A 26,729-nucleotide genomic window follows, 5' to 3' on the forward strand; every position below is an offset into this window, starting at 1 on the left:
GGGAGCTCTGAATTCAATCCCTGACTCCACAGGGTCCCTGAACACCAAAACAGGGAGAAATTCCTGAGCACCACTGCATATGCGTCCAAATAAAAAAATGAAATAAAGTCTTTTAAAAATAAAACATCTTCACTTATGAAAAAAATTACCTAAAAACCTAAACACTAAGTATTGACTTTACAATAAAAGAGTGACAATATAAAAATAGGAAGACATAAAGCGTAGAATTGTGTGTGTGTGTTTTTAAGGGCAGATACTAAGAACACTAAATCCAAAGTAGTAGAGTGTATACACAGCTTGCCTGAGGCATGGGGTTGATCCCAGCACCGGCACCACCCCAGCCCTCTTTTCATCACTGGGGCACACCCAGCTGGGCTTACTCTTGGCTCTGTGCTCAGGGATCACTCTTGGTAGGGCTCAGGGGACTAGATGAGATGCTGAATCGCGACCCTGCCAGTCCTGGCTATCCTATCTTTCCAGGCCTAGCAAGAATTCTCTTGAATTGTCCCAAGAAGAATTGATTCCTCTCTCCTCTTGCTAACATTCTCTTTCTAGACTCCCACCCTGCTCCTTAGATTCATTCCCCACTTCTGTTTGGAGTCAGAGGTGAATGTAATCACTGTCTTCCACGGCAAATCCTCACTTTGGTGACTTCTACCTCCAGGAACTCCCCCTTAAGTCAAGAAGTCAAGGCTGCTTTACCATTCTGTAGCATGTATCTCTGAATATATATATATATATATATATATATATATATATATATATACACACACACACAAATATATGTATATATATGTCACTGTCACTGTCATCCCTTTGCTCATCGATTTGTTCAAGCGGGCACCAGTAACGTCTCTCATTGAGAGACTTATTGTTACTGTTTTTGGCATACCCAATACTCACGGGTAGCTTGCCAGGCTCTGCCGAGAGGGCTCAATACTCTCAGGTTCTCCGAGAGGGGCAGAGAAATCGAACTCGGGTCGCCCGCGTGAAAGGTGAACGCCCAACCTCTGTGCTATATATTGCTTTTGGGGGTCACACCTGGCGATGCACAGAGGTTACTCCTGGCTCTGCACTCAGAAATTACTCCTGGCAGTGCTCGGGGAAACATATGGGATGCTGGAAATTATACTGAGGTTGGCCGTGTGCAAGGGAAATGCCCTACCCACTGTAATATTGCTCCAGCTCCAGAATACGTATTTTCTTTAGCAGTTAGAAGAATATGTTTTCTTTAACAACATGAAAAGAAACAATAGATGTGAGGGTCTCCAGATCTGACCACTCATCACACATGCCAACCTCCCACCAATAAGCCTACTTCCTTTTCTCAGTGACTCCAGCTGTCTGCCTGCATGTGATAAACCTTTCTGTGTTTGTTCTATGGCTAAGTTTTCAGTACTCAAATGCTTTGATCTCTCTTACTTGTGCAGAACAAAGTAGCATGCTGAATAATTCCAATAGTTATTTCCTGTCTTCGTTACATATTGTAGCTAGTCATAGTGTCTGGGAATAAAATAACCTCTTTTCAGTGGCATATCTTTGGTGCATAACTTAATAACCCACTGGGAAAAGGTAAGTTGATGACATTGACTAAGTCAGGGAAGTGCGGATGAAAAAGTAAATGTGGACTTCAAGGACCTTCTTAAAACTGGGACTGGGACTCCTTCCATGGGTTCTCAGAGCAGCTGTTTTACTCCCTGTGGAATCAAGCAGTTGAATTGTGATGTCTCAAATCCTTCCAGCCTTATCCTAACATTGGATGCTCAATACTCTAAATCTGTTGCATGTTTCCCAAGATTGGGAACATTGGGTTCCATGCTTTGAGAATTAATTGTGGAAGCTTCTTCAACTGAGAAAAAAAAAATTATCAGTTCTTTTTTTTTTTTTCTTGAGACCTCCTTCTGCATTTCTGGCTCTCTCCCTGATGCTGATATGAAGCCTAAAACTGTGTGGAGTTTAGGGGTGTCAGTGGAATGTACCATTCCATAAAACTTTAACAAGATTGCAGATTGTTAAAGGTGAAGTCTGGGGGCTGGAGTGATGGCACAGCGGGTAAGGCATTTGCCTTGCATGAGGCCGACCTGGATTCGATTCCCAGCATCCCATATGGTCCCCTGAGCATCACCAGGGGTAATTCCTGAGTGCAGAGCCAGGAGTAACCCCTGAGCGTTGCCGGGTGTGACCCAAAAAGAAAAAAAAAGGGAAGTCTGTTCTTTCCTGCCCCTCGGTGAGTCATCACTTGGATTTACTGCCTAACAAAAACTTTGCTTCCCAACACTGTTATTTTCATAGGTACTCTGTTGCAGTGATTTGCATACGCAGTCAGATTTTAGATCACGGCTGTTTTCTCAACTCTCTTGTGAGAAATTCTCAAAATGTGCTGCACGGAACATGAATTCCACCAAATTTTATTAGGTGTTGGGAGGAAAAGGGTGGATGTTTGAGGAACCCGTGGGTTAAGCTGCTACCCAGGTGTCTTTCACTGAATATCTTCTCAGATCATTTGTTGTGTTGTTACTCAGCGAGATCTCTTGGAGGAAAATCCAGATTCTTAACCATCGAGGTCAGGAAGTCTTCCCTTCTTGGACCCTTTGCTTCAGACTCAGACTCGTGCCATGCACCTACTTTGGAAGAGCTGCTGTAAAGCCCAGCTGTCTTAGTGTTCTCTGAATGAGGAGCTTGCACTGGGAACAAGTCAAAGAGTCAAGACCCAGTTGCGTATATATATACACATATAATATATATATATATATGTTAGACATAATAGGTAGTCAATTAAACAGCAAATATTTCAATATTTTGTCATGGGTTCTGGGGAACAAGGTGCTCCAGAATAAGAGAATAACCTACCTAACCACCAAAGGCAACATGTGAGGTCCTGCTTTGTGTTGTTTTAGGATAGGAAACAATATTTGAGGAATGAATTTTTGGGGCGTGTTTGGGCCACACCCGGGGGTGCTCAGGAGTTACTCCTGGCTCAAGAATAACTCCTGGCAGCATTCAGGAGACCATATGAGGCACTAGGGATAGAACCCGGATTGGCCACATTCAAGGTAAGTGCCCTGTCCACTGTATTATCTCTCTAGCCCGAAGGCTCTTTTTAAAAGAACACTGAATAGTAAATAATACTGTAAAGCATTTTAAATGGTCTTAGATATAATATTAATTTTATGAAATTAGAGGCAGATATAGCACAGCAATAGGGCTTTCGCCTTTCACGTGGCCAACCCTAGTTCGATTCCTCCGCCCCTCTCAGAGAGCCCGGCAAGCTACTTGAGAGTATCAAGCTCGCTAGGCAGAGCTTGGCAAGCTACCTGTGCGTATTGGATATGCCAAAAACAGTAACAATAAGTCTCTCAATGAGAGACGTTACTGGTGCCTGCTCAAACAAATCGATGAGCAATGGGATGACAGTGACAGTGAAAGATTTATTTTTAGGAGCAAAACAACTATCACAAAAGAAACAGAGGCAACTAACTGCCCCAGTGGTTCTGACTGGAATCTTCCAACTTTTCTGTGATCTCCAAAATCTTCATGAAGAGATTTTGTTCCTTAAATAAATGAGTGGGCTGGAGCGATAGCACAGAGGTTGGGCGTTTGCCTTTCACGCAGCGGACCCGAGTTCAATTCCTCTGCCCCTCTCGGAGAGCCCGGAAAGCTATACCGAGAGTATTGAGCCCGTGCGGCAGAGCCTGGCAAGCTACCCGTGTGTACTGGATATGCCAAAAACAGTAACAATAAGTCTCTCAATGAGAGAAGTTACTGGTGCCCACTTGAACAAATCAATGAGCAACGGGATGACAGTGAAATAAATGAGTCTGAAATCTGCTTCAGTTTGTGTTCGCCTCATCATCCCAAGTCCACCTCTTTTCTCTTGCTCTAAGGACCAGACATTCTCCTGCTTCCTTTCTCCCCTTTCTTGGCCTCTGGCCACTGTAGAGGCCCCAGTGTCCTTCCCTAGTAGCTCCAGTGCCTGTTACCCTCCAGTGCCTGCCTCACACCCCCCCATCCCACCTTCTTCTCACCCCCACCCACCCCACGCCTGGATTCGCTTCCTATTGAAACGGCAATGCTTCCCCCCAGCCCTGTTTCAAGTTAGACTTATTATCTCAGGAAAATAGACCTGAAAAAATCTCCTTGTCCAAAAAGCAATAGTTTTCATGGGAAAACCAAGTTCTAAATGACCTACAAAATTAGGACCCAGCCTTTTCTCTGTGAAATTCCAACCACTTCCATTTAAAGGGAAAAAGTTCATGTGTTGCAAATGGAATAAACTCCTGATTAATTAAAATGCTTGCAGGGTGGCTGGTCCACATAATTGAATGTTTTAATTAAATGAAGTTTCAAGCACTAAAAAAAATACATTAAAGCACATCCCCTCTTAGGACATAAAACATTGAGGATATAATTCCATTTTTCTTATTCCAAAAGTACAGTCATGTATGATCTATAAATATGAGTATAGAGTATGCTTGGATTTGGATTATGTCCATATCCAAGTGACAGAAACAACTGAATTGGCCTCACTTAGAATTTACTCAGATGTCAACGTTAATGGTTGTTGAGTTATCTACATTCATCTCTTAAGTAAAAGTAAGCTTGTGATACGAAGTCTCTTGTTGCCAACAGAGAGCAATAACGCACAAAGAATTTGTGCAGAGAGTAGGAAACATCTAAGGAAGAGTTTGAAGCAAGCACCTAACAAAACATTTCAAGGACTTACCCTTTCATCACACCTCTCATTGACTCTCAGGAAAACTCTCGAGTCCTATGTAGTATTTCCAAAGATTCTAGGAAAGTCTGGATTTCTTACCAATAAGACCATGCAAAACCGTTGAGGGTAACAACGCAACGACTGGCTGAATAGCAGTGAGCCTTGCGACCCTCCCTCTCCCCAATCCTTCCCCACCTCTGGCTTCCCATAGGCACAGAGCTTATTTATAATTTCTAGGTCAATTTACCTCTCCAGGCAGGACTCCTGTGTCTTCTATGTCTGTCTGATTGACGTGTTAGGAAACCTCTGCAACCTTGGGTGTCGTGGAAGCCTAGCATCTGTTTGCAGCTGGGGAGAAGGTTCTCATTTTAGAGTCCCTCTGCAGAGAAGCCTGAATCTCCATCACAGGCAACGGCTTACCTTCGACAGGATCTCTGCTCATTCATGGAGAAGCAAATGAAGCCATTTCTCCGGAGTCACCGACGGTACCGGTTCACCCATCATCACTGCTCAATATTTCAAAATTATTTCTATTTTTATAGCCCATGTTTAGAAATAAGAACTTTTTTCTTTTTAGATTTGTTGAGATGGTGATATTTGGCATCGACAACAGATTCCCTTTTGTTGAAGAGCTGGATAAAAGCTGGCCTCCACCTCAAACACATTAAAATGCAAATGCTTACTTATATAGGCAATATTTTTTTATCTTTCTTATTTTTCTCTCCTACATTGAAAAACAGAGAGATGAGGTTCTTCTAAAAGTGGTATTGTTTTTTTTTTCTTTTTGGGTCGCACCTAGCGATGCACAGGGGTTACTCCTGGCTGTGCACTCAGGAACCACCCCTGGTGGTGCTCAGGGGACCATATGGGATCCTGGGATTCAAACCCAGGTCGGCCACGTGCAAGGCAAATGCCCTACCCGCTGTGCTATCACTCAAGACCCTAAAAGTGGTATGGTTTTAAGGCCACTTTGTTGAAAATTTTTTTAATCTTCATGTGTAAAAAAGACATTAGTTTAATCAATGTCCCTGAAAGTGCGTGCTCAGTGTTACCAAATGTAAACAGAAACCCAGTGTAATAAGTTAATCTCAGTCATGACTCAGAGAAATCAAACTTCTGTTTGGAAATAATAACAATTTAATGGACAAATAAAACATTATCACAGTGAATAAAATATTGAAGCATTTCTTTTTTTCCATTCAATAGCATGAAGTTTTTGTTGTATACTTAAGACTTTTTAAAACCAAGTTTACTTAAAAAACCAAGACTATCACAGTACACAGAAAGACATAAATTGAGTACTGCAGACAAGATACTAACAAGCAAAATACATAGTACCCATATGCAGAGCTTTCTAGAAATCTGATACTCACCCATTTACTTGATGTTACATTTCAGACAAAGTTGATGTTTTTTAAAAAACCTTATAAATATATAAATCCAAACCACAAAACATCTTCTAAACATTACATTCAACCTAAGTACAAATGGAAGTTTGGGAATTGCATTCATAGGCTATCTAAACTAGACTGTGTGAAATCATTGTGTATTTAGCTTTATCTTGGAACTTAAATCCATCAGGTCATATACCCTTTTCTGTCATACTCATCCTGGGCACAAATATTCTCAAAGTTAATGGTTATACAATAAAACCAAACTTCTATCCCTAGAAATAAATGTCAATTTTCCTGAATAAGAAGACTGGAACTGACCCACTGCAACCATATTGCACAACAAATATTTCATCACAGACATGTTAAAGTCGTTTCAGTCATACCCCTTCCTAAGAGTCAGAACTTTCTTAATGTTAACCGCCTGGAAGTGCGTTTTAGAGACTGAAATTCTTTTTCCCTCCTTGGGTGGGGGTACAGGGGAGACTATTCTCTGAACAGACACTCGATCCCCTGAAACCTAAAATCAGCTAGAAATTTCTTCTGTCAATATATACATTCAACTTCACCCCGATCATGAAAAGAAGTTTGTTAAATCAAGTCACATAGCTTAAGTTTTTTTTATTTGAAGTAAATAAGCCCTTGAAATCACCTAATGTGGACTTGAGCATGACAGAGAGAACCAGAGTCCACGCCCTCCGCCAGCTCTGTCCCCACCCTGCAGAGCCCTCGCAAGCAAAGGACCAGCTCACCTCTCCCCTCCTGCAGTCAGCCTCACACAGAACCCTGAACCGTGCCATTGTCGAGTGACTCAGCAAGGCACGGCCAAGTGCACAGGCTCCCCGCACTTCAAACGGTGAGAACTCGAACAGCTGGTGAAACGCTGAATTACAATTCAATACCAGGATGCAATGGGAAATGGGAAGGAGAGGAAATCGTCAAAAAAACGGAGAGCAACTAATTTAAATGGAATCTCAAGAAAGATAAGGGAGTGGGCTGACCGAGTGAGAAACTTCAAAGTTCTTCAAAACCCCAACATCAAAAATAAAATCAAATAAAAACCCTAAGATGTTTTAAGGAAAGGCTCAGAGGAAGATCTCCCTCACCGGCTACTGCTGGGTGAGACGATCACAGACGACCAGGGAGAGAGAAAACTAAAGATGAGGAAAGGGTGTGTCCCGAAAGCACACAGCCTCGTCTTGTCTCCAAGTTTGCTTTGGAACAAATGTCTTCATCTTTCTCATTCTCTCCTGCCATGTAGCACAACAGGTACTTACTGGAAACCAGGCGAGAGAATGAGGCGGTTTCCTCTTGGCAGCTAATAAGCAACGACACCCTAGTGGGGATGAGAGTGTTGGAAGAGGGAGCCCTTTTCAAACTTGTCTTAGAACTGCTTTCTTCTCATGCCCACAATGTGTGAGTGTGTGTGTGTATGTGTGTGTGTATGTGTGTATGTGTATGTGTGCGCACCTTTTCAATTCCGTGTCTTAGAACTGCATCCTACTGGTGCCCACCCTTGGGGGGGGTGGGGCGGGCTCTAGATGGTTCCGAGAAGAGAGATCACTGCTTTCCTGATCTGCCACAAAGACCCTCCCGCAGCACAGCCGTGGGAAGCCCCCTGACGGCTGCAGGCAGGCTTACCTAACTTGGCCACATTGCGCTGTTTTTGCTAATCCCTAGGTGAAAACGAACCCTTTCGCTTCCCATAGGAAAACCAGTGGCGTGGCTATTCGGAGGGAAAACCGAGCACAAAAATGTGCTGGGTGCACGTCCCCCCCGGACGGATGCTCTCCGTGGAGAATGGAAAAGAAACAGTCCGTGGCCCTCGGGGGGGAGCTCACTTCCAACGTGGCCACTGCACGAGGAAAAATAAAATAAAAAACAAAACCCAGCTCATCCTGGTTCACCTGCCGGCTACGAAGAAGGCGCCATGCAGTCCAGAAACTCGTGGCACACGCACTGGCAGAACCCGTAGACCATCAGGATCACCAGGCTGGAAGGGACGAGGCTGACGAAGACCACCCCGAGGGTGACCTTCTTGGACACCAGCAGGTAGATGCCCAGCGGCAGGGAGCTGAAGTAGAGCAGGCCCAGCAGCCACACCAGCACCCGGAGGGACGTCTGGAAGAGCAGCGACGTGCAGTTCCACACGGTCCAGTTGTGCGACACGGTGGTGACCGAGTCGAAGCTGGCCGGCCGGTAGAACTCCACCACGGGCGTGGAGCTCAGGGACGGGGAGCTCTCCCGCTGCACCTCCATGATGGTGATGACCAGGCAGTTGGAGGACGTGTGCGAGGGGCTGACCAGCGAGGCCAGCCGCTTGGGGGTGAGCAGCAGCTCGGTGGGGTTCTCGGGCAGGCCCTTCTTGCCCTTGGCCCCGCAAGTCAAGTTGACCAGGATGTTGTTGTCGTCGGGCAGGCTGCTGACCTCGTCATCCGGCAGGCAGGTCTCGAAGCGGCAGAAGGGACAGACGATGACGCCGGGCGGGGAGTCCCCGAAGTCCAGGATCTTGTAGAGGCATTTGGCGCACACCCGGTGGCAACACTCCAGCACCTTGGGCTTCCGCTGCTTCAGGTTGTAGCGGTTGTAGCAGATCTTACACTCCAGCTCATCGGGCACCTGCGACTCGGCCCCGTCCTCCAGAGGTTGACTGGCCATCTCCAGCGTGGGGTGGAGCTGGGGGCTGGAGGCCAGGGGCGGGGGGTGGGGACACTCCAGGAAGGGCCGCGTGGGTTAAGGCGACCCTCTGAGCATCACAGCATCCGAGTCGGGCAGAGACGCGCTGACGGCAGCCCGCGGGGCGTGTGGAAGCGGGAATCTTCCTGGCATCTTCAGCCTTGGCACAGACTCCCCATTCGGAAAGGCCGCCCGTGAGGTCTGCAGAGGGAAAGAGGAGGTGCTGAGGCAGGGCACGGTACTTCCCAAAGTGCCATCTGGGGTTTCCTGAGCTCTGACGATGGGGCTGGGGCTGGGGGGTGGGGAACGGGCCACCACACCTGGCGATGCTCAGGGCTTACTCCTGGCCCTGTGCTCCTGGAAGGGGCTCAGGGGACCAGATCTGAAGCAAGGGCTGGAGCTAGGGTCAGTCATGTGCAAGGCAAGGAACCATAACCCCTGCACGATCTCTCCAGCCCCAAGCTTCAACAATTTTTAGAATCGGTAGATTAAAAAAATCTTTTCAGCTTTTCACACTTGTGTGCCCCGGGGAACAGAAATGCAATCATCAGGCTTAGCACATTCTGTCCACAAATAGGATGATAAAGGAGTTCCCGGAGAGGAAGGGGTGGGGTGAAGGGTGTAAGAAAGGGTGATGGGCTTTATTTTTAAGGATAAGAAATAACAAAGGTATGAATAATCTGAATATAAACACACGCAGGTGTTCCTGGTTGGCTGCCTCCCAGGATATTCCAAAGGGGCCATAGGTGAAAATCACATAAATGGGGGGCCTTGGAAGGAGACTAGGGAGGCAACCAGTGGACAGGAGACCACAGGAAGGAAACCGGGTCAGAAGGGGCCAATGGCTGGAAAACAGCTGAGAAACTCCGCTATAGAGCACTGTGACTATGGCTAAATATAGAGATTTTTCAGTCTGGAATTTACATCATATTCTGGCCTTTTTGTAAACAGAATGGGACAGGTACCAGAAATATATATTTTGCAATAAAATCCATTCAATATAGACAAACTAATTCAGATATCACTGGTAGAAACTACTTGTCTAAATACCCTCCATGGTTCAAAGAAATACATCAAAGAAAGGAAGAGTTAAAAATAAATGTTTTATTTATTTATTTATTCATTTGATTTTGGGGCCACACCAGCAAAGCTCAGGAGTTACTCCTGATTCTGCACTCAGGAATTCCTACTTGTGGTGCTTGGGGGACCATATGGGATGCCAGGGATCAAACCAGGGTTGGCCACGTGCGAGGCAAACACCCTACCTGCTGTATTATCTCTCCTGCCCCAAGAATAAATGTTTTAATCAAGTTTCCAGAAAGCCCTGGTGTGGAGATTAGCATGCTTAACTACAACAAACACACTAGTCTCACCTTCCCTGTGTAAAATTGTCTGAGAGAAGTGTCCTTTATAATTCGTCTATTCAATTTCAAACTCTCTGTTTCAGCATGAGTCTTGAAAGCCATCACTGCAGACCTAACAACACTCAAGGCAGAATGAAGCTACTGATACTGGACAGGTTTATAAGCATGATCATTTGTCTGATTCCCAAGAAAGGGGAAGCAAGCCCAGGTAACTTACTCAGAGTTACACTTCCAAACATGCAGAACCAGACGTGTGGCAGTCAGTAAACATTCAAAGGTTCACTTACATGCCTTCTTCATTTCACATGAATTCCCTTTTGATAGGGAACACACACACACACACACAATGTAACATAACCCACAGGCCTTCATGGTGACCCTAAGTTTGTGCTATTGCACTTCCCCTGGACATGTGGCTCTTAGCTGATTTCATGCACAGCCAATTCTCAACTATTTTTTTTCTTTTTGGTTCACAACTGGCGTTGCACAGGGGTTATTCCTGGCTCTGCACTCAGGAATTACTCCTAGCGGTACTCTGGGGACCATATGGGATGCTAGGATTCGAACCTACCCGGGTCGGCCACGTGCAAGGCAAACCCTACCCACTGTGCTATATCACTCCAGCCCCAATTCTCAACTATTAATGCACTAATGGAAGGGAATAGAATTGTGGAAAATCTGCACATAATCTTTATTTTGCTTTATTATATGTGGGGTTTTATTTGGCAGTAGACTGGTCTTAAATGATGTTTTGCTTGGAAAAATATCAAAATGTATTTGAATTTCTGAGCACACCCAGAAGCAATCCTGGCAGAAGGCTGCCATAATAATTCTGAAAAGTAGAGTGCCACTATGTTAGGATTTAAAAATTGCTGTGGATCATATTGCCCTAATAGAAAAGCAGCAGTGGGTGGCAAAACTTGGAGTTTTTTTGAAATATGACTAGCTGACTTATAAATACATATTATCTTCCCTTTATTTATGACTTGTGCTAATTTTCTAGTCAACTTCATATTGTTCAAAAATTATAATAGACACTGGTGGAAAAATATTCTTAGTAGGAAAAGGAAGTCAGTCGATCATAGGGTTTCTGGTGTTGGCCCAAAAATGCATGTTGGGGCCCCAGGGACAGTTCAGCAGAGAAGACAGCTGCCTTCCATACAGTGGACCCTGGCTGGACTCGGACACCACAAATGGTCCCCTGAGCACCACACCAGGAGTAAGGAGAAAGCCCTGAGCACCACATAGAGCCAGGTCCCCTGAGAACTACCTGGTGTGGCACAAACTGCACCCCCCCAAATATACAATAAAAAAAATAAAATTGATTGTATATGAATGAATATATTTCAAAATTGCTACTGCAGCCAATTTCTTTATTTCTATGTAGAAATTAGCTTACACAAAAAGACACAGATGCAAATATTAACTCTTCTATGTTGGATATCATTGGTTTGTCCTTTCCCCCTTGCCACTAGGAGCTTAGGTTTATCAGTCACACCCATCAAAGTGCTCCTGAGTCACTCCCATTCCTTTGTTTATCTGTAACCACTTCTACCAGTTTATCTGCTCTTCCTCTAGTCAAACTCTGTTAATTGGTAAGGCCAGAACTTCCTAGGACACTGAATATTATAACATTGCCTTTCTCTCCTCTTTATGCCTTTTGAATAATTTACTTTAAGGCTATGCCTTTTTTGTATAGACACAAGAAGACAATATTATGTTTTTATAACTTGGGACTTAATTGGCCTCGAATATTATTCCCTCCCGGGCATCTGCTTTCTCCACTTAAGCCTCAGTTGCCCTCAGTTCCTAGCACCCCAAAAGCGGGGTCCCAACGAGGGACAGGAAGGATCCAGGGCAAGCGGTGAGTTATGTGCTACCCTGGCATCGAGATGGACCTGGCCAAAGTGCCTAATTCTTAACTATAAGTTAAGAGCTTGATCATATACAAATGCTGTCATGATCCAAAAGTAATGATGAGACTAGGACCCTGCTAGGGATAGGAAAGACTGATCTGGCCTGAGCACTGTAGTCTGAGATTGAGATGGCCCCAGGAGAGCAATTCTATAAGCTTTAATGCATCTCTTATTGTGTCCATACAAAATGATTAATATTATGAATTCTTATATGTTTGCTAGCTGAGGAGAAGAGAAACACATTCATGGGACTCCGCCCTTGGGTGGATCCTCCTGCTGAAAGAGAATTAAAAGTCCTAGGAGAAGCATCCCCTGAGGGAAAGGAATCTTACCCTATTGCTGACCACACCTATGTGTATGCCCCAACCCCCTCATGCTGTGGAGATTTAACTAGGCTGTAAGAGTGGGTTGGGGGGCCAGATCCACAGGGGCCAGATCCACAGATCGAGAGAGAGACCGGGAGCCGGGAGAGAGGCAGAGAGAGAGAGAATGAAGTAGGATGGGGGAGAAAGAAGCAGGAGGAGAATCAGAGGAGAATGGAGATGAACTGGAATAAACTGTGAGTGAGACCAACCATCTTGGCTCCGTTCCTTCCTTCACCTGCCACATCATCGCCATCAACCTCCCCGGGGTTGGGAAGCGGCCAGAGGCTACCAAACTCAGGTGGCGGGAGAGACAGCGCTGCTGCCCAAGGCCCTGTGCCTGGCTCGGTGCGGTGAGGCGTCCCTTCCCTCGCCCGCGCTTTTCTTTTTATTTTTGTGTTTTACACACTTCTATACCTTTACCTTTCACAGGTCTTAGAGATTTTCTTCACTGTCCCGCTCATACTATGCTCAGGCCACTGTAAAATGTGGCTGCAACTTGCCCACAATCCGGCTCTGTGGCCTCCTGTGAGATGAGCAAGTCCCAGGCTTATTGTCAAGACACAAGGAGGTACTGGGTTGGATTATACTTTTAAGCATTTTAAGAAGTAACATTGGTCTGTCCTTTCTCTCCCCCTGTCCCCTGACAGGGAGCTTAGTTTTACTGAATTACACCCACCACAGTGCTCCCGAGGCACACCCAATTCCATCAGGCACTCCCAATCTTCTGTGTATATATTTTTTTTGCTTTTTTTTGGGGGGGCGGGGGGGTGTCACACCAGCATTGTACAGGAGTTACTCCTGACTCAGGCACTTGGGAATTACTCCTGGGGGTGATCATGGAACCATATGGGATGCTGGGAATCGAACCCAGGTCGGCTGTGTGCAAGGCAAATGCCCTACTCGCTGTGCTATCGCTCCAGCCCTGTTCTGTGTTTATCTTTAACCTTTCCTTTGTGCTCTTCTTCCCCTATCTGTTCATCACAAATATCCCCAAACCAGACACTGTAACCTGTAAAGTCAAATCTTCTGAGGGCTTTGAATTTTATATATGTAAGTGAAATATTGCTTTTCTTTTTCCTTTTTGTCCTTTTTATAGTTTTATTTTAGAGCAATGTCCTTTGTGTATAGACACAGTAAGATAGGTAATGCTGTGTTTTTGTAACATGGGAGTAAATTGACTCCAAATAATATTGACTCCTGGGCATCTATCATATTTACATTTCTTAAGCCCCAATTGCCTTTATGTCCTACCACCCCACAGAAGAGGCACATCAACAGACAAGGATGAACCCAGGGCAAGTTATAAGCTACCCTGGCATGGAAAAGGGACAGGCTAAGTGCCATAAGAAGTATAAGTTAAGAGCATAATCATGGAGCAAACTCTGACATGACCCAAAGAAAAGTGACTGAATAAGGACCCTGTGGGGGTTAGGAAAAACTAACCTGGCCTGAGGACTGTAGTCTGGGATGTCCCAAGAAGAGCAACCCTTTAAGCTTAATATATCTCTTAGGACAGTGTTCATATAAAATTGCTAGAAATAATATTAAGAAGTAACTTTAATATTGTTTAAATGGATTAGTAGCAAAAGAACAGAGAAAGAAATACACCCTTAGAAGGAATTTCACCCTTGGACGGATCTCCTACTAGGAATCTAGAGTGCTAGAACCATTAGATGAGATTCTGTCCTTGGATGAATCTTCTAGAAGAACTTTTCCTGAAGAAAGGGCTTCACAAGGGAGTATGGTGCCATCAGCAGGTCAACCTGTACCTGTGGGGCGAGTGCATCAGCAGCCTGATGGTGTCTTCAGACTTCCAGATACCCCAAAATTGCTGCTGTGCCTTTGGCCAGACCCCAACAACTTGGGGCCAAGTTTACCAAGAAATTAAATAGCCAAAAGTTAGGTATGTGAAAGACACACCCACAAACCACCTCTGGCTCAGCTATATAAGCTCATTTATTGGCCTTATTTCAGAGACCCATAAATCTCAAGAGATCAAAAGACACAGTTAGGGCCGGTAGCACAAAGGTAGGCGGGAACCTGTGACTGAGAGCTCCAGGCCTGCTTGGATCAGGACTGGGCCTCCTCCCCTCAGATCCCAAGTTTTCCAGTAGCTTGGCAGTCACACCCACAAACTGCCCCCAGCATCATGTAATCTCATCAACGGCCAAGACCCAGGGACTATAAACTAAAACTCCACAAAGAGAGCTCTGCAGAATGCCCTGACCCCGTGTCAGGCTGTCTTCAGAGGGGCGCCCCAGAGGTGGGGGGCGGGTGAGACCCCTTCCTGCCCCACAGGACCCAGCTCCAGTAGCCAGAAACCTCCACAACCCAACTGTCACCATGCTCAAGGCAGCTCCCAATGTACTCTGGCTGAGTTTCACACAAGAATGAAGTCCTACGGAACCCAGGTAATGCAGAACTATGTGACCTTGGACTCTGGGCTCAATGGGATGTGGAACAGAGACCCTCTGCCTGCTTTCCCCAGTCTCCGGTGATCCGGGGGTCAAGCCCATAAGCCACCGCCTGCCTGCACCAGATAATCTCGTCATCGGCCACTGTGCTTCTCTCCCGAAAAAGAGCATAACATGAGGCCCCCATAAACATGCCACTAGACTCCTCATCAGGCGGTTTCACACAGGGTGCCCCAGAGGAGGGCGGGTGAGAGCCCTCCCCACCCTAAGGGACCCACCTCCAACAGCCAAAAACCTCCACAACCCAACCGCTGCCACACTCAAGGCTGCTCCCCAGGTGCTAGGGCCAAGCCTCACATAAGAGTAAACATATTCCTGGGCTTTTGTGGCTGTGAGACACATCATAAGACACTCCCTGCCCATTCTCCGTAATTACCACACCACATTTGATGGGGTTCAGATAGAAGACAACAAATCATAGAGGGAAATATATATATATGCATATATACACATTTTCAGATAGATATATATCAAAGCTCACATCACCCAAACTTTAACAACATGTTAGCAATATCCTGTAGAATGTCTTAATGGCTCCTGCCAAAATAGAATAATCCTCATACTGTTTCCTATATGAACACTTTTTTGTGAGCATGTTCAGCAGTTCTTCATAACAGACAATATGAAATATATTATTTTGGTTGTATTTTGGGACAGGGATTGGGGTTTGGGATGGAAATATCCCAAATTTGGTGGTGAGAAGGTGTAATGGTGGTGGGATTGGTGTTTGAATATTGAATGTAATCAAACATTGTGAACTAATTTATAAAATTTAAAAAAATTTTTTAAAAAAGAGGGGCTGGAGCAATAGCACAGTGGGTAGGGCGTTTGCCTTGCATCGGCCAATCTGGGTTCAATTCTCAGCATCCCATATGGTCCCCTGAGCACCGCCAGGAGTAATTCCTGAGTGCATGAAACAGGAGTAACCCCTGTGCATCGCCAGGTGTGACCCTAAAAGGAAGAGAAAAAAAAGAAAGGGCTTCACATCTGTTCATTTTTTATGATAATGTTCAACCACACCTATGAGTTATTGCTATCTCCTAGCCCTTCACGATTTCTTTATAACTAATGCTGTGAGACTTAAATAAACGTCCACTGATCACAAATCAGTCTGGTGACCCTCGTTTCCTCATTTTTCCTTTGTCATCTAGCCGGGGGGGATGGTGATTGGCCCGGAACACACCAGGGGATTCTCAGCTCACCATGGGGCAGTGACCCCAGAACAACGTCAGTATTGTATCTCTCTCACCACTCCCTAAAGTAGCTGCCTTCCCTAACCTAATCCCGGGCAGGACATTGGAGATATGTAGGCTGGCAACTCCGATGTATCCGACTCCCCTCAGAGCAACAACACACAGAACAGAACCCTATCCAGGCGGCTCATGTGATATTCTCTCTGCAGCTATATCCCTTGAACACCTCTGAGCATCTAGATGACTGGAGCAGATAGCAACTGCGGAATTTGATATCATGATTGCTCCATTGACACCACAAGGACTAGTCCATTTGAAATTATGTGAGAAAGGGAAAAATTGTATTAATATATGCATAGAAAACACCAGAATTGGAGAAATGTTAAGTATTCAGGGATAATATATAAGCAAAAATTACATCCCAAAACACAGAAAGCTATCATCTACATATAGGAACACCAGCAAAAGCTCTGTGTATGTGAGAATATAGTATATTTGTTAGCATTTGACAATCAACTGGCTACATCAGTGCTTTCAGTACCAAGTTCCAGCTAGTTGAAGAGTTGCAGGAATGTTGGAGGTTTGGGCCAGCCACTACTTCTCATTTATAATTTTGCAATTCTAAACTATTATATGCTTTGTCATTTTTTTTTCCTTTTTGGATCACACCTGACGATGCACAGGGGTTACTCCGGGCTCTGCACTCAGGAATTATTCCTGGTGGTGCTCAGAGGACCATATGGGATGCTGGGAATCAAACCCAGGTCAGATGCTTGCAGGATAAACACCCTACTCACTGTGCTATCGCTCCACTGCTACTTTGTCAAGTTTTGAGTTATGGTTTGAAATAAAGCTTCTCTGTGTCACAGACACACCATCAGGACTTTGAGGCTGTTAAGAGATAGTTGTCTGTGATCACAGCGCTCATACTTGCAAACATCCACCTGGGGAACTTCTTGGAAACAAAGACAGTGCTGAATGTTCCAATATCCGATCAAAAAGATACCTACTTTAATTCCAGCAGGGCCACTGCACCAGCGAGAGAGTTTTCCTGCCTGGCACTTCTGGGTCAGTTGAGAGAGTGGCCTGGCACTGCACGCATCCCCAGCAGAAGCCTTGCACGGTTGCTCCCTGGAATGACACAGAACAACACGGTGATGGATAATGGGTCCTCCAGGTAGAGGGTTGGGGGTGGTGGAGGTGTGGGGGGGGTGAAGAGGGGGAAGGGAGGCGGGGAGAGGATGGGAAAAGACGAACAATGACTGAGTTCTGAGCAGTAAATACACTGTCTCTCTCCTTGGGGTCCTAAGACCCCCCGCAAGTCTTGAGTAACCAGCTAAGAAGAAGCACAGCAAGATGACAATTAGTCATGGCTGATATCCGGTCCTGGAAGCCCTGTCCGTGGCCCTCTAGCCTCCCCAAAGTGGCGGACAACAACTGCGATGTGATGAGGAGTGGACAAAAAGCCAGGCCCCCAAAGAGCATACACAGTGATTCTATTTCTGGGAAGCTTCCTATTTTTTTTTTTCAAAAGGCAAAACTGTGGCTGCTGTGATTAGGGATGCTACTGGAGGTGGAGAGAGAGGCTGGAGCGCAGGTGCCTGCGCAGGTACCCGCCGTGGAGTCAGGAGGGGTGAAGGGGCGGGATGCGGGGCGTGTCCAAGATTCCGGTGCGCGCCTGGAGTCACACCATGAGGTAGTGCGCTGCGCGTCCTCCTACCCCGTCCAAGTTAAAAATATCTGTGGCTAAACAGTGTAGATGCTTGTATAGCCCAGCTGTTTCTGCCAATGGCCATTCGGGAATTGACTTCTTGTCCCCCCAGGCCCCCGTGACCTATAAATGCCTTTATTTTCTCTACCCCCCACCTCCCAAATTGAAATATCACATTTATTGATGCCCATCACATCCAGGCATTACTGTAAATCACTGTTAAAATGGACGGAATCTTTTAAGGAGCATGGAATTAAGATAGATGGACTCTGGGGGCTTCTTGATGAGAACAACTAACAGTCTTTCTAACCAGGCACCAAGGAAAGAATCCGCCATACTCAAAGTGTCTTAAAAACATATGCATGTAATTACATAAAGAATGAATGCAGTAACTAATCTTACTGTGGTCAATGTCTTGTGATACACACATGCATCAAATTATCACATTGTACATTTTAAGATTATACAATGTTATATTTCAATTATAGCTCAATAAAGTTAAAAAATAAATGAATATAAAAATACAAACAAAAGGTTCCCTTTTCTAAAAAAATATGCATGCAAATATATGAAGCTAGTATCTTTAATTAATCACTGAAGTGATTAAATTTAATCATTTTATAAACCACCGGGGTAAGAATATACAAATAGATGATTATTTGCATAATTTGGGGTGAGGGTCTTTGGGCCACACTCTGCAATGCTTGGGGTTACTCCTGGCTCTGTATTCAGAAACTGTTCCTGGCAGGGCTCTGGGGACCATTTGGGATGCAAGGAACAAATTCCTGTCAGCTGTGTGCAAGGCAAACTCTACCCACTGTACGATTGCGTCTGCTCGAACTTGCATTGGACAGATGACTGTTTTTACTGCCCTAGTACAGCAATTACTAATTGACTCAAATCTATTTCTTGGGCTACTCAATTCCTTGGATATTAAAGATTAAAATGTAGCTTATATTTTGAAGCAGAGTCCCTTCAGCAAACATCTGCTGTTTTTGTCTACCTAGAATTATTTTCTCCTTCCCAGCTGCTGTCATCCCTTCTTTGGGATGTATTCCCCCACTCATGGGAGACACAAATGTTTTTAGTGCACTAATCCTAATTGTGCAAAGTATACTTTTTTCACCCTGTATTGGCCCGTCCCAGCACTCCCCACAACCCAGAGAGCATGTGTCCCACGCTGGGTCATCAAGGATACTTTCTTGGGACTCTGATTTGAAACTCAAGAAGAAGACCACGGACCAGGAGAGGTATAACCGTGTACAAAGAACAGGAACTGTTTCAAGGAACAGCCAAGCCATTCACATGGAAAAGAAGAGATAATAAAACCATGAATGGAAAGAAGGAAGGGAAAGGAAGCAGAGAGAGACAGAAAGAATGGACAGATGTCTAGTAAAAGGTAAACTGAGTTTCTAATCAAATATGAGGGCACCTGCAAGCTATGAAACACCCTTTTTTGCTCATGCTGGTTTCTTACTTAAACTTCTGCTACTAACCACCTATAGAATCCTGGTGTTTGCACAATGACAGAATCACTTGATGCTTTTTTCAGACATATCCATGTCAAGTGACGCATGACTACAAACATATTTGTCCATGTACATGTAAGTATGAAGACACCTGAGCATAATTTTATGATCGTTTCTTCGTTATTATATAATACCCATATTATATTTATCACTGTCACTGTCATCCCATTGCTCATTGATTTGCTTGAGCGGGCACCAGTAACGTCTCTATTGTGAGACTTGTTACTGTTTTTGGCTTATCGAATACACCACAGGTAGCTTGCCAGGCTCTGCCTCGAGGGTGAGATACTCCCGATAGCTTGTCAGGCTCTCTGAGAGGGGAAGAGGAATCAAACCCGGGTCAGCCACATGCAAGGCAAACTCCCTACCCCTGTGCTATAACTCCAGCTCATTATATTTATAATTTATACCATATTATTTGTCTGCATCATGCTTTTCCATTCCATGATGGTTCTTAAAACTTTATCAATTCAACTGAGAGAGCCTCTATTTTAATTTTTTTTTTGTTTTGGGGGTCATACCCCACGATGCTCAGGAGTTACTCCTGGCTCTGTACCAAGGAATTACTCCTAGCAGTGCTCAGAAAACCATATGGGATGCTGGAGATAAAACCTGGGTTGGTCGAATGCAAAAAAAAAATGCCCTTTTTTTAACCACCTGCTGTACTATTGCTCCAGCCCCCCAATTTTTATTTTTAATGGCTGCAAACTATTTTACCATTTGGCTGCTGTGACTTCCTCTCCCAAGAAATGTTTGTTTATCTCCATTTTTTCCCCTAACACAGACTCTGCTGCAGAACAAAGTGTTGCCATACATACTGTGACATTGAGGGTACCCTATATTTCTTTAAGAGAAAAGGCGTAGAATCCCTAGGTCAAACAGATATTAGTTCTAACATGCTCCCAGGTCACTTTACAAAAAGACTATAAAACACTACTAACACTTTTGACGTGGCTCGCAGGCGATCATGGAAGGGGGGTGTTACCGGCATGCTCTCCGCCTAAATAAGATCCGGAGCTGCCGCGAGAGAAACGGACCCTCTGCTCCTAAAGACTATGATCCGAGAGGTCTTCTAACCCATTTTGGCACCCAGAGCGGCTTCTTACAGAAATGCATCTAGACTGTGAACTGAGCTAAAATATCAGAAATCCAAAACCGCGCAGCCGCAACAGCGGCTGCACAAGCTCATAGAGTCTTCATTCTCAGCAATGAAAAGAAATTATTAAATGATGCCTTTTCAGCAGGCCTGATTGTTGGGGGGAAATTCCAAACAATAATAGTGAGTTCTCTATCCAAATATTGAATGTATTCAAAGTATAGAAAGAATAAAGTGAAGATCATTTAGCTACTTAGGTGGGGAGTGGGTGGGAGGGGGGTATATTGGGGTTCTTGGTGGTGGAACATGTGCACTGGTGAAGGGATGGGGGTTTAATCATTATATGACTGAGACTTAAAGAAAAAACACTACTAACACTTTCAACAAGTTCAATAAGTAATGTGAGAATGAATATTCCTCTAAGGGCCACAAATGTTACTGAACTTTAATTTGAATTTGAGTGTCATATAACTTGTTTTTTTATGGCCTGCTTTTCATATATGTGTGTGTGTATGAACAAAAAACCTTTATTTTTCAAAAAAGATAAATGCACACCTAATGTTCATTGCAGTATAATAGCCAAGACCTGAAAAGAACACAAATGTCCAGTTGCAACAAATGGATCAAGTTGTGGTATATATATATATATAAATCGACTACTATGAGTACCTAAGAAAGAAAAAAGTCATGCTATTTTCACAACACAGATGAAACTGAAAGGTATCATACAGAGTGAAATCAGTCAGAAGGAGGGATACAGATAGAATCACCTCACCTGTGCAACTAAAAGATACACTAAGGCAACAATAAAGGCCCAAAGGCAACACAATGGGAGAATTGAGCCACACATCCAAGTTTGGGTGGAGAGTTTGAAGGGGTCGGGCATTGGGGTCCTTGTAGGAGAGAGGAAGTTACATAGGTGGGAGTATGGTGTTGCAATTATGTACATGAGAAACCATCATTAGCAATCCTGTAAATTACAGAACCTCAATAATTTTTAAATTTTTTAAAAAAGAAATAAAACATGCACCTCTTCATTGGATAAATAAAATGTGGTATAGATAAAACCAAAAAAATATATGATATAGGACTGTAGCACTGTCGTCCCGTTGTTCAATGATTTGCTCGAGCGGGCACCTGTAACGTCTCCATTGTGAGACTTGTTGTTACTGTTTTTGGCATATCGAATACGCCATGGGTAGCCTGCCAGGCTCTGCCAGGTGTATGATATAGAATTTTTTTTTAAAAAACACAAGAATCAACACTAGTGTAAGCATATGATCCAAATTACAAAAATAAGTTTTTAAAAAAATACATTTTCTAAGGAGACAGGGTGGGCAGAGGGAGGGAACCTTGGATCACTGACACTGGATGCTGTTTGGAGTTGGAACATTAGATATGCAAAACTCTGTCAACAGTTTTGTAAATCCTGGGAACAAATAAATATCAGGGCTTACTCATGGCGTACTCCTGGTTTTGTCCTCAGGGATCACTCCTAGCAGTGCCTGGAGACCATATGGGATTCCCGGAATCAAACAAGAGTTGGTTGCATGCAAGCACTCTCCCTTGTGTACTACCTTTCCAGTTCTGTCTTTATTATTTATTATTATTATTATTTTTTCTTTTTAGGTCACACCTGGCTCTGCACAGGGTTACTCCTGGCTCTGCACTCAGGAATCACTCCTTGCAATACCCAGGGGACCATATGGGATGCTGGGAATCACACCGGGGTTGGCCTTGCGCATGCAAGGCAAACGCCCTACCCACTGTGCTATTGCTCCAGCCCCTCTGTATTTATTCTTAAGGAGTTAAGAAAACATCTAAAAGGCTGTAAAATTTCCATTGACTAGAGCTTTCACTCTATTCCAAGGCTTTTTAAAATAAATCAAGTTACTTTTATTGACTCCTTGATACAAAAAGATTTTATTTCTCCTTTGACAAAAAAACTCATATAGAATGTTCAAAATTTCCAAATAGTAAAGTTTTTTTTATTACTTTCTGATATTTATTTGTAATATTGCTAAATTATGATCAGAGAATAACAACTACAAAAATTTTATTTGTCTGAAAAATTTTATGAAGGTATTGTCTTTGTATAGGTATTGCTGCCACATTTTAAATCCTTATTCAGAACAATTTCCTCCCATTTCCAACTATTTGTAAGTATAAAATATTTTCAAACAAAGAAATATCTATTCCTTAGCTAGAGAACTATTATCTCATTGACTTCCAGGAAAGAAAAAGAAAGAATTCCGATTCCTCATCTCAAAAATACAAAGCAAAACTGAACCCAATTCCTCAGAAGTGTCGCATAGAACCCAGGGCCTGGAACAATATTTCATGCTAGTTTTCTGCTGTATGCTGAGAACGATTTTGTTATCTACATTATTTGGAAATCTATTTAACAACTGGCATCATTCAGCACCTTCAGCAGCATGAAGCTAGAAGAGGTGAGAGCATCAAAGCCTGCGAATGGGAACATCGAAAGTCTTCTTCGTAGCAAAGTATATGAGAAAGTTTTTTTGTTTGTTTTTGTTTCGGGGCACACTCAGCAGTGCTCAGGGCTTACTCCCGACTCTGTGCCCAGTGATCACGCCTGGTGGGCCTGGAGGAATCATAAGGGATACGGAGGATCAAACCCGGCTGATAATGTGCAAAACCTGCTGTACTATCTCTTCAGCCCCAGATAAGCAAGTTTAAAAGTAGAAGGAATATCGGGGCTGGAGCAATAGCACAGCAGGTAGGGTGTTTGCCTTGCATGAGGCCGACCCGGGTTCGAATCCCAGCATCCCATATGGTCCCCCAAGCACCGCCAGGAGTAATTCCTGAGTGCATGAGCCAGGAGTAACCCCTGGGCATCGCCGGGTGTGACTCAAAAGGCAAAAAAAAAAAAAAAGTAGAAAGAGTATCTATCTTATATCTTATATCAAGGGATATAATCCTGACATCTACTAAATTTAATTTTTTAATGCATCTAATTTCTCTCTCAGGGGGGTCTACATTTTTATTTATCTAACTTTTCTCTTAAATCATAAAAAGCCTTTTTCTATTTATGCCTTTAACTTTAATTCTAATTTAGCTTGCTCGTCTCTTTTTCTGTATTTGCCTTTGTCCATCCTCTGATGACCCCATGGGAAAGTGGGATGATTTGTTTTTGTGCCCTTACAGACACTTTTTGTCTGATGCTCTTGTCGAATATTTTTGTTAGAAAGTATAGGGTGACATCTCTGAATCCTTCAATGATGGTAAGTTTCTTTTGCCTGATAGACTAATGACAGGGTGGCCATACATAATTTCCAGGTTGCAGCCTATCTCTGTGGTCTACTGAAGTTACTCCACTACCACTAGCCTCATCAGACAAGAGAAATCTGCTGCTAGTTTAATTTTCCTCTTTATAGAGCCTGGCAAGCTACTGAGAGTATCTCGCCTGCATGGCAGAGCCTGGCAAGCTACTCGTGGTGTATTCGATATGCCAAAAACAGTAGCAACAAGTGTCACAATGGAGACATTACTGGTGCCCGCTTGAGCAAATAGATGAGCAGTGGGATGACAGTGACAATATTTAAATATAGTTTAGGAGGTTATAATAATGTTAAAATTTATGGTCTTGGTGTATAATCTACTAGTCCCAACCCCACAAGCAAACTGCCCACAAGTTTCCTATATTTTAGCCTCTTTTCAATATCTTTTGCCTCTTTTAGTCTCCCTGCCCCACTCCCCTTGCTTTTTTAATTGGTTTTGTCTTCCAGTGGCAAGGGTTTATCATTGCTCAGTATTATCTATGTTCTTACTTGGACTCTCTGTATTTCACAGATGAGTACAATCATCCTGTATTTGTCCTTTTCCTTCTGATTTATTTCACTTAACATGATGCTCTCCAGTTCCATCTATGTTGCAGAAAACTGCATGACTCCATCTTTTCTTACTGCTGCATTGTATTCTATTGCGAGTGCACACCAACATATATGTGTGTGACTTCTTGATCCACTCATCTGTAATTGAATATTTGAGTGTTTTCATATCCTGAGATTATTAATGGTAGATTTTCCCCCCTCTGGAGGCATCTAAGAGATTGCTTTTCATTCTTAAGGTTCAAGACTTTTCTCAATATATACAGATAGTTTATTTTCATAAATTTTGGTTGCAACACAAGGACTTGAATTTACAGACTCCGTCTTGATTTCAAAGTTCTGAAAATTTGCTTATTTTATATATTTAATTATTGCCTTCCCTCCATCTGTTACTTTTTCTTCTCTGTCTCTCTTGATAGTCACACATTATATTTCCTAGATCTATTTTCTCTCCTGATTTCCTGCCCTGTTGTTCTATCCTCAGATTCTTCCATTTGACCAACCAATTTCCAGAAAAATCTTAACTTCATTCATATACTGAATGATTTGTTTGAAAAATCATGCATCTTATCTCTAGGAAATCTTCTGGTACCGCATTGAAATCTCCTTGTGTGCTCTTACTATTTTTTAGTCCGTCTGTCGTCTGTCTCAAGATGCCGCTCTCTCACATCTACCGTGTGTTCTATCTGTTCTGATAGACAGTCTTTAGCTGTGGTGGCATTATATTTCTTGTCATGTCATTGGTCTGATGCTGGAGGATGCACATGTCTGCATCCCAGGAGTGGCTGGAAGCCATACAGTGATCCCTAGTTCTGGCCTAGCACGGCAGCAGGGAGCAGGTGCCAGGTTCTTGCAAAGGCACCAGGTGGGATCACATTCAGCTCCAAAGTCTTCTCACACTTCCCCAGACTCCAAGATCAGGAAGAACCATTCCAACTCTTCATCTTCTCCTAGGTCTCTTGTGGGACATTTACACAGATGACACATGTGCACACAGACACACACAGAGACAAAGAGGGGTGAAAAAGGTTTTCAGTTTTCCATCCAGGTATTCTGTGGAACATCACAGACAGGCAGACAGACAGACAGGCAGACAGACAGACAGGCAGACAGACAGACACACTACACACACACACACACACACACACACACACACACACGAAGGTTTTTAATTTCCTTTTCATGAGACCCCTCCCAACCTCTGAAGGTCAAGTTCTTTTCAGTATCCAGTGAGTACCATTCTACCAAGAATATCAGTCTGCCGTGTCAACCTCACTGAAGAAGAAGACCCCCCCTCCCCCACGCTGTCAACTTCCCCAGCACACAGCTCTGTGCACCCCAAGGCACTGCTGGCTCCAGGAATGCTCTGGGTAGGAGAGCCAAGCAGAGAGAGCCGGGAGCATCAGGACAGTGAGTCTTACTATGTTCATCTGGCTAAAGCTTTCCAGAATCCTTCCCAGCTAGAGTTCTTGATTTTGGTACAAATATTTGCCCAGATGGGAAACCTGGGGATTTGTGATAAAAGCTTAAGCTGGGGAGAAATATTGACAGTCCTACTCTTGTTCAGAAGCTGTGACATAAAGAGATGTATCAAACTGATATTCTCCTCTCTGAGTTCATGAAGATTTTTGAAATTTGTCTATAAAAAAAAATTGGTTCTGTACATTTGGGGGTTTTCGTTTTATAATAGCAAACTGACCACAGGAAATCACAAATTTGATACTTCGAAGGAAAAGGGAAATTTTACTTTCCTCTATTTTTCCAAGTTAAATTTTCTTCAAGTTCTACATTTTAGTTTGGAGAATTGTATACGCACATACAAGTTATGAGGAAAAAAATCCATTAGATAATAACTATTCTTCATACTTTTCTATTTCAAAAACATTTTTATTCTTTTGATTTGATGTCTTTAAATCCAGAACTATAATTTCTTAAAATTTAACCTAACTTAATTTAATATTTAATGCAACAAATATTATAAATTTAATGTATATTTCTATACAACTTATATTCTTACACTGTCCTGGGTCTCTGCTGTTTAGGTCCTAGGAAGTTTGGAGCCTTCTTTCTCAGTATTTCATGATATAGCTCTTCTGGTAAATTTAAAATTAAATTTTCTAGATCATTTTATTTGAGTCAGCAAAGGTACCCTTCCCATGTCAAGTGTAACTAACTGACTGATTGAAGATAAGGATGCAGTAATTCTTCATAGTCCTGCACAGTCTTTGCAGTGTGGTTTCTTTTTATCCCATCAACAACAGGTGAAGGGGTCCACTTCCTCTAGTCTAAGCTAGCCTCTGATCTTATTCCACAAACTAAAGAATAGGACCAGCTAAAGAAAGAGACTTGGTGGGGGTCTGAATCCTGACCACTGGGTGCCTTACCACTTTTTCTTTTGTCCTCTTGGAACACTGGACTGTCAAGTGTAACATTCCAAGCTAGTGCCTCT

General features: G+C 43.6%; 1 protein-coding gene across 3 annotated transcripts in view; it reads right to left on the reverse strand.

The window, feature by feature from the left end:
• Nucleotides 1-5,828: 5,828 nt before the first annotated feature.
• The window catches only part of RNF182 (ring finger protein 182), a 95,098-nt gene continuing 74,197 nt past the window's right edge, over nt 5,829-26,729 (reverse strand). For all 3 annotated transcript variants that reach the window (XM_055126582.1, XM_055126583.1, XM_055126584.1), the window contains exons 2-3: nt 17,104-17,224; nt 5,829-8,982 (exon numbers count right to left, since the gene is read on the reverse strand). In XM_055126582.1, the coding sequence (XP_054982557.1) occupies nt 8,020-8,763 (744 nt within the window). In that variant the 5' untranslated portion in view covers nt 8,764-8,982; nt 17,104-17,224 and the 3' untranslated portion in view covers nt 5,829-8,019. The remainder of the gene's footprint in view (nt 8,983-17,103; nt 17,225-26,729) is intronic.

Source organism: Sorex araneus, chromosome 2 (assembly GCF_027595985.1).
Source record: "Sorex araneus isolate mSorAra2 chromosome 2, mSorAra2.pri, whole genome shotgun sequence".
NCBI lineage: Eukaryota > Metazoa > Chordata > Mammalia > Eulipotyphla > Soricidae > Sorex > Sorex araneus.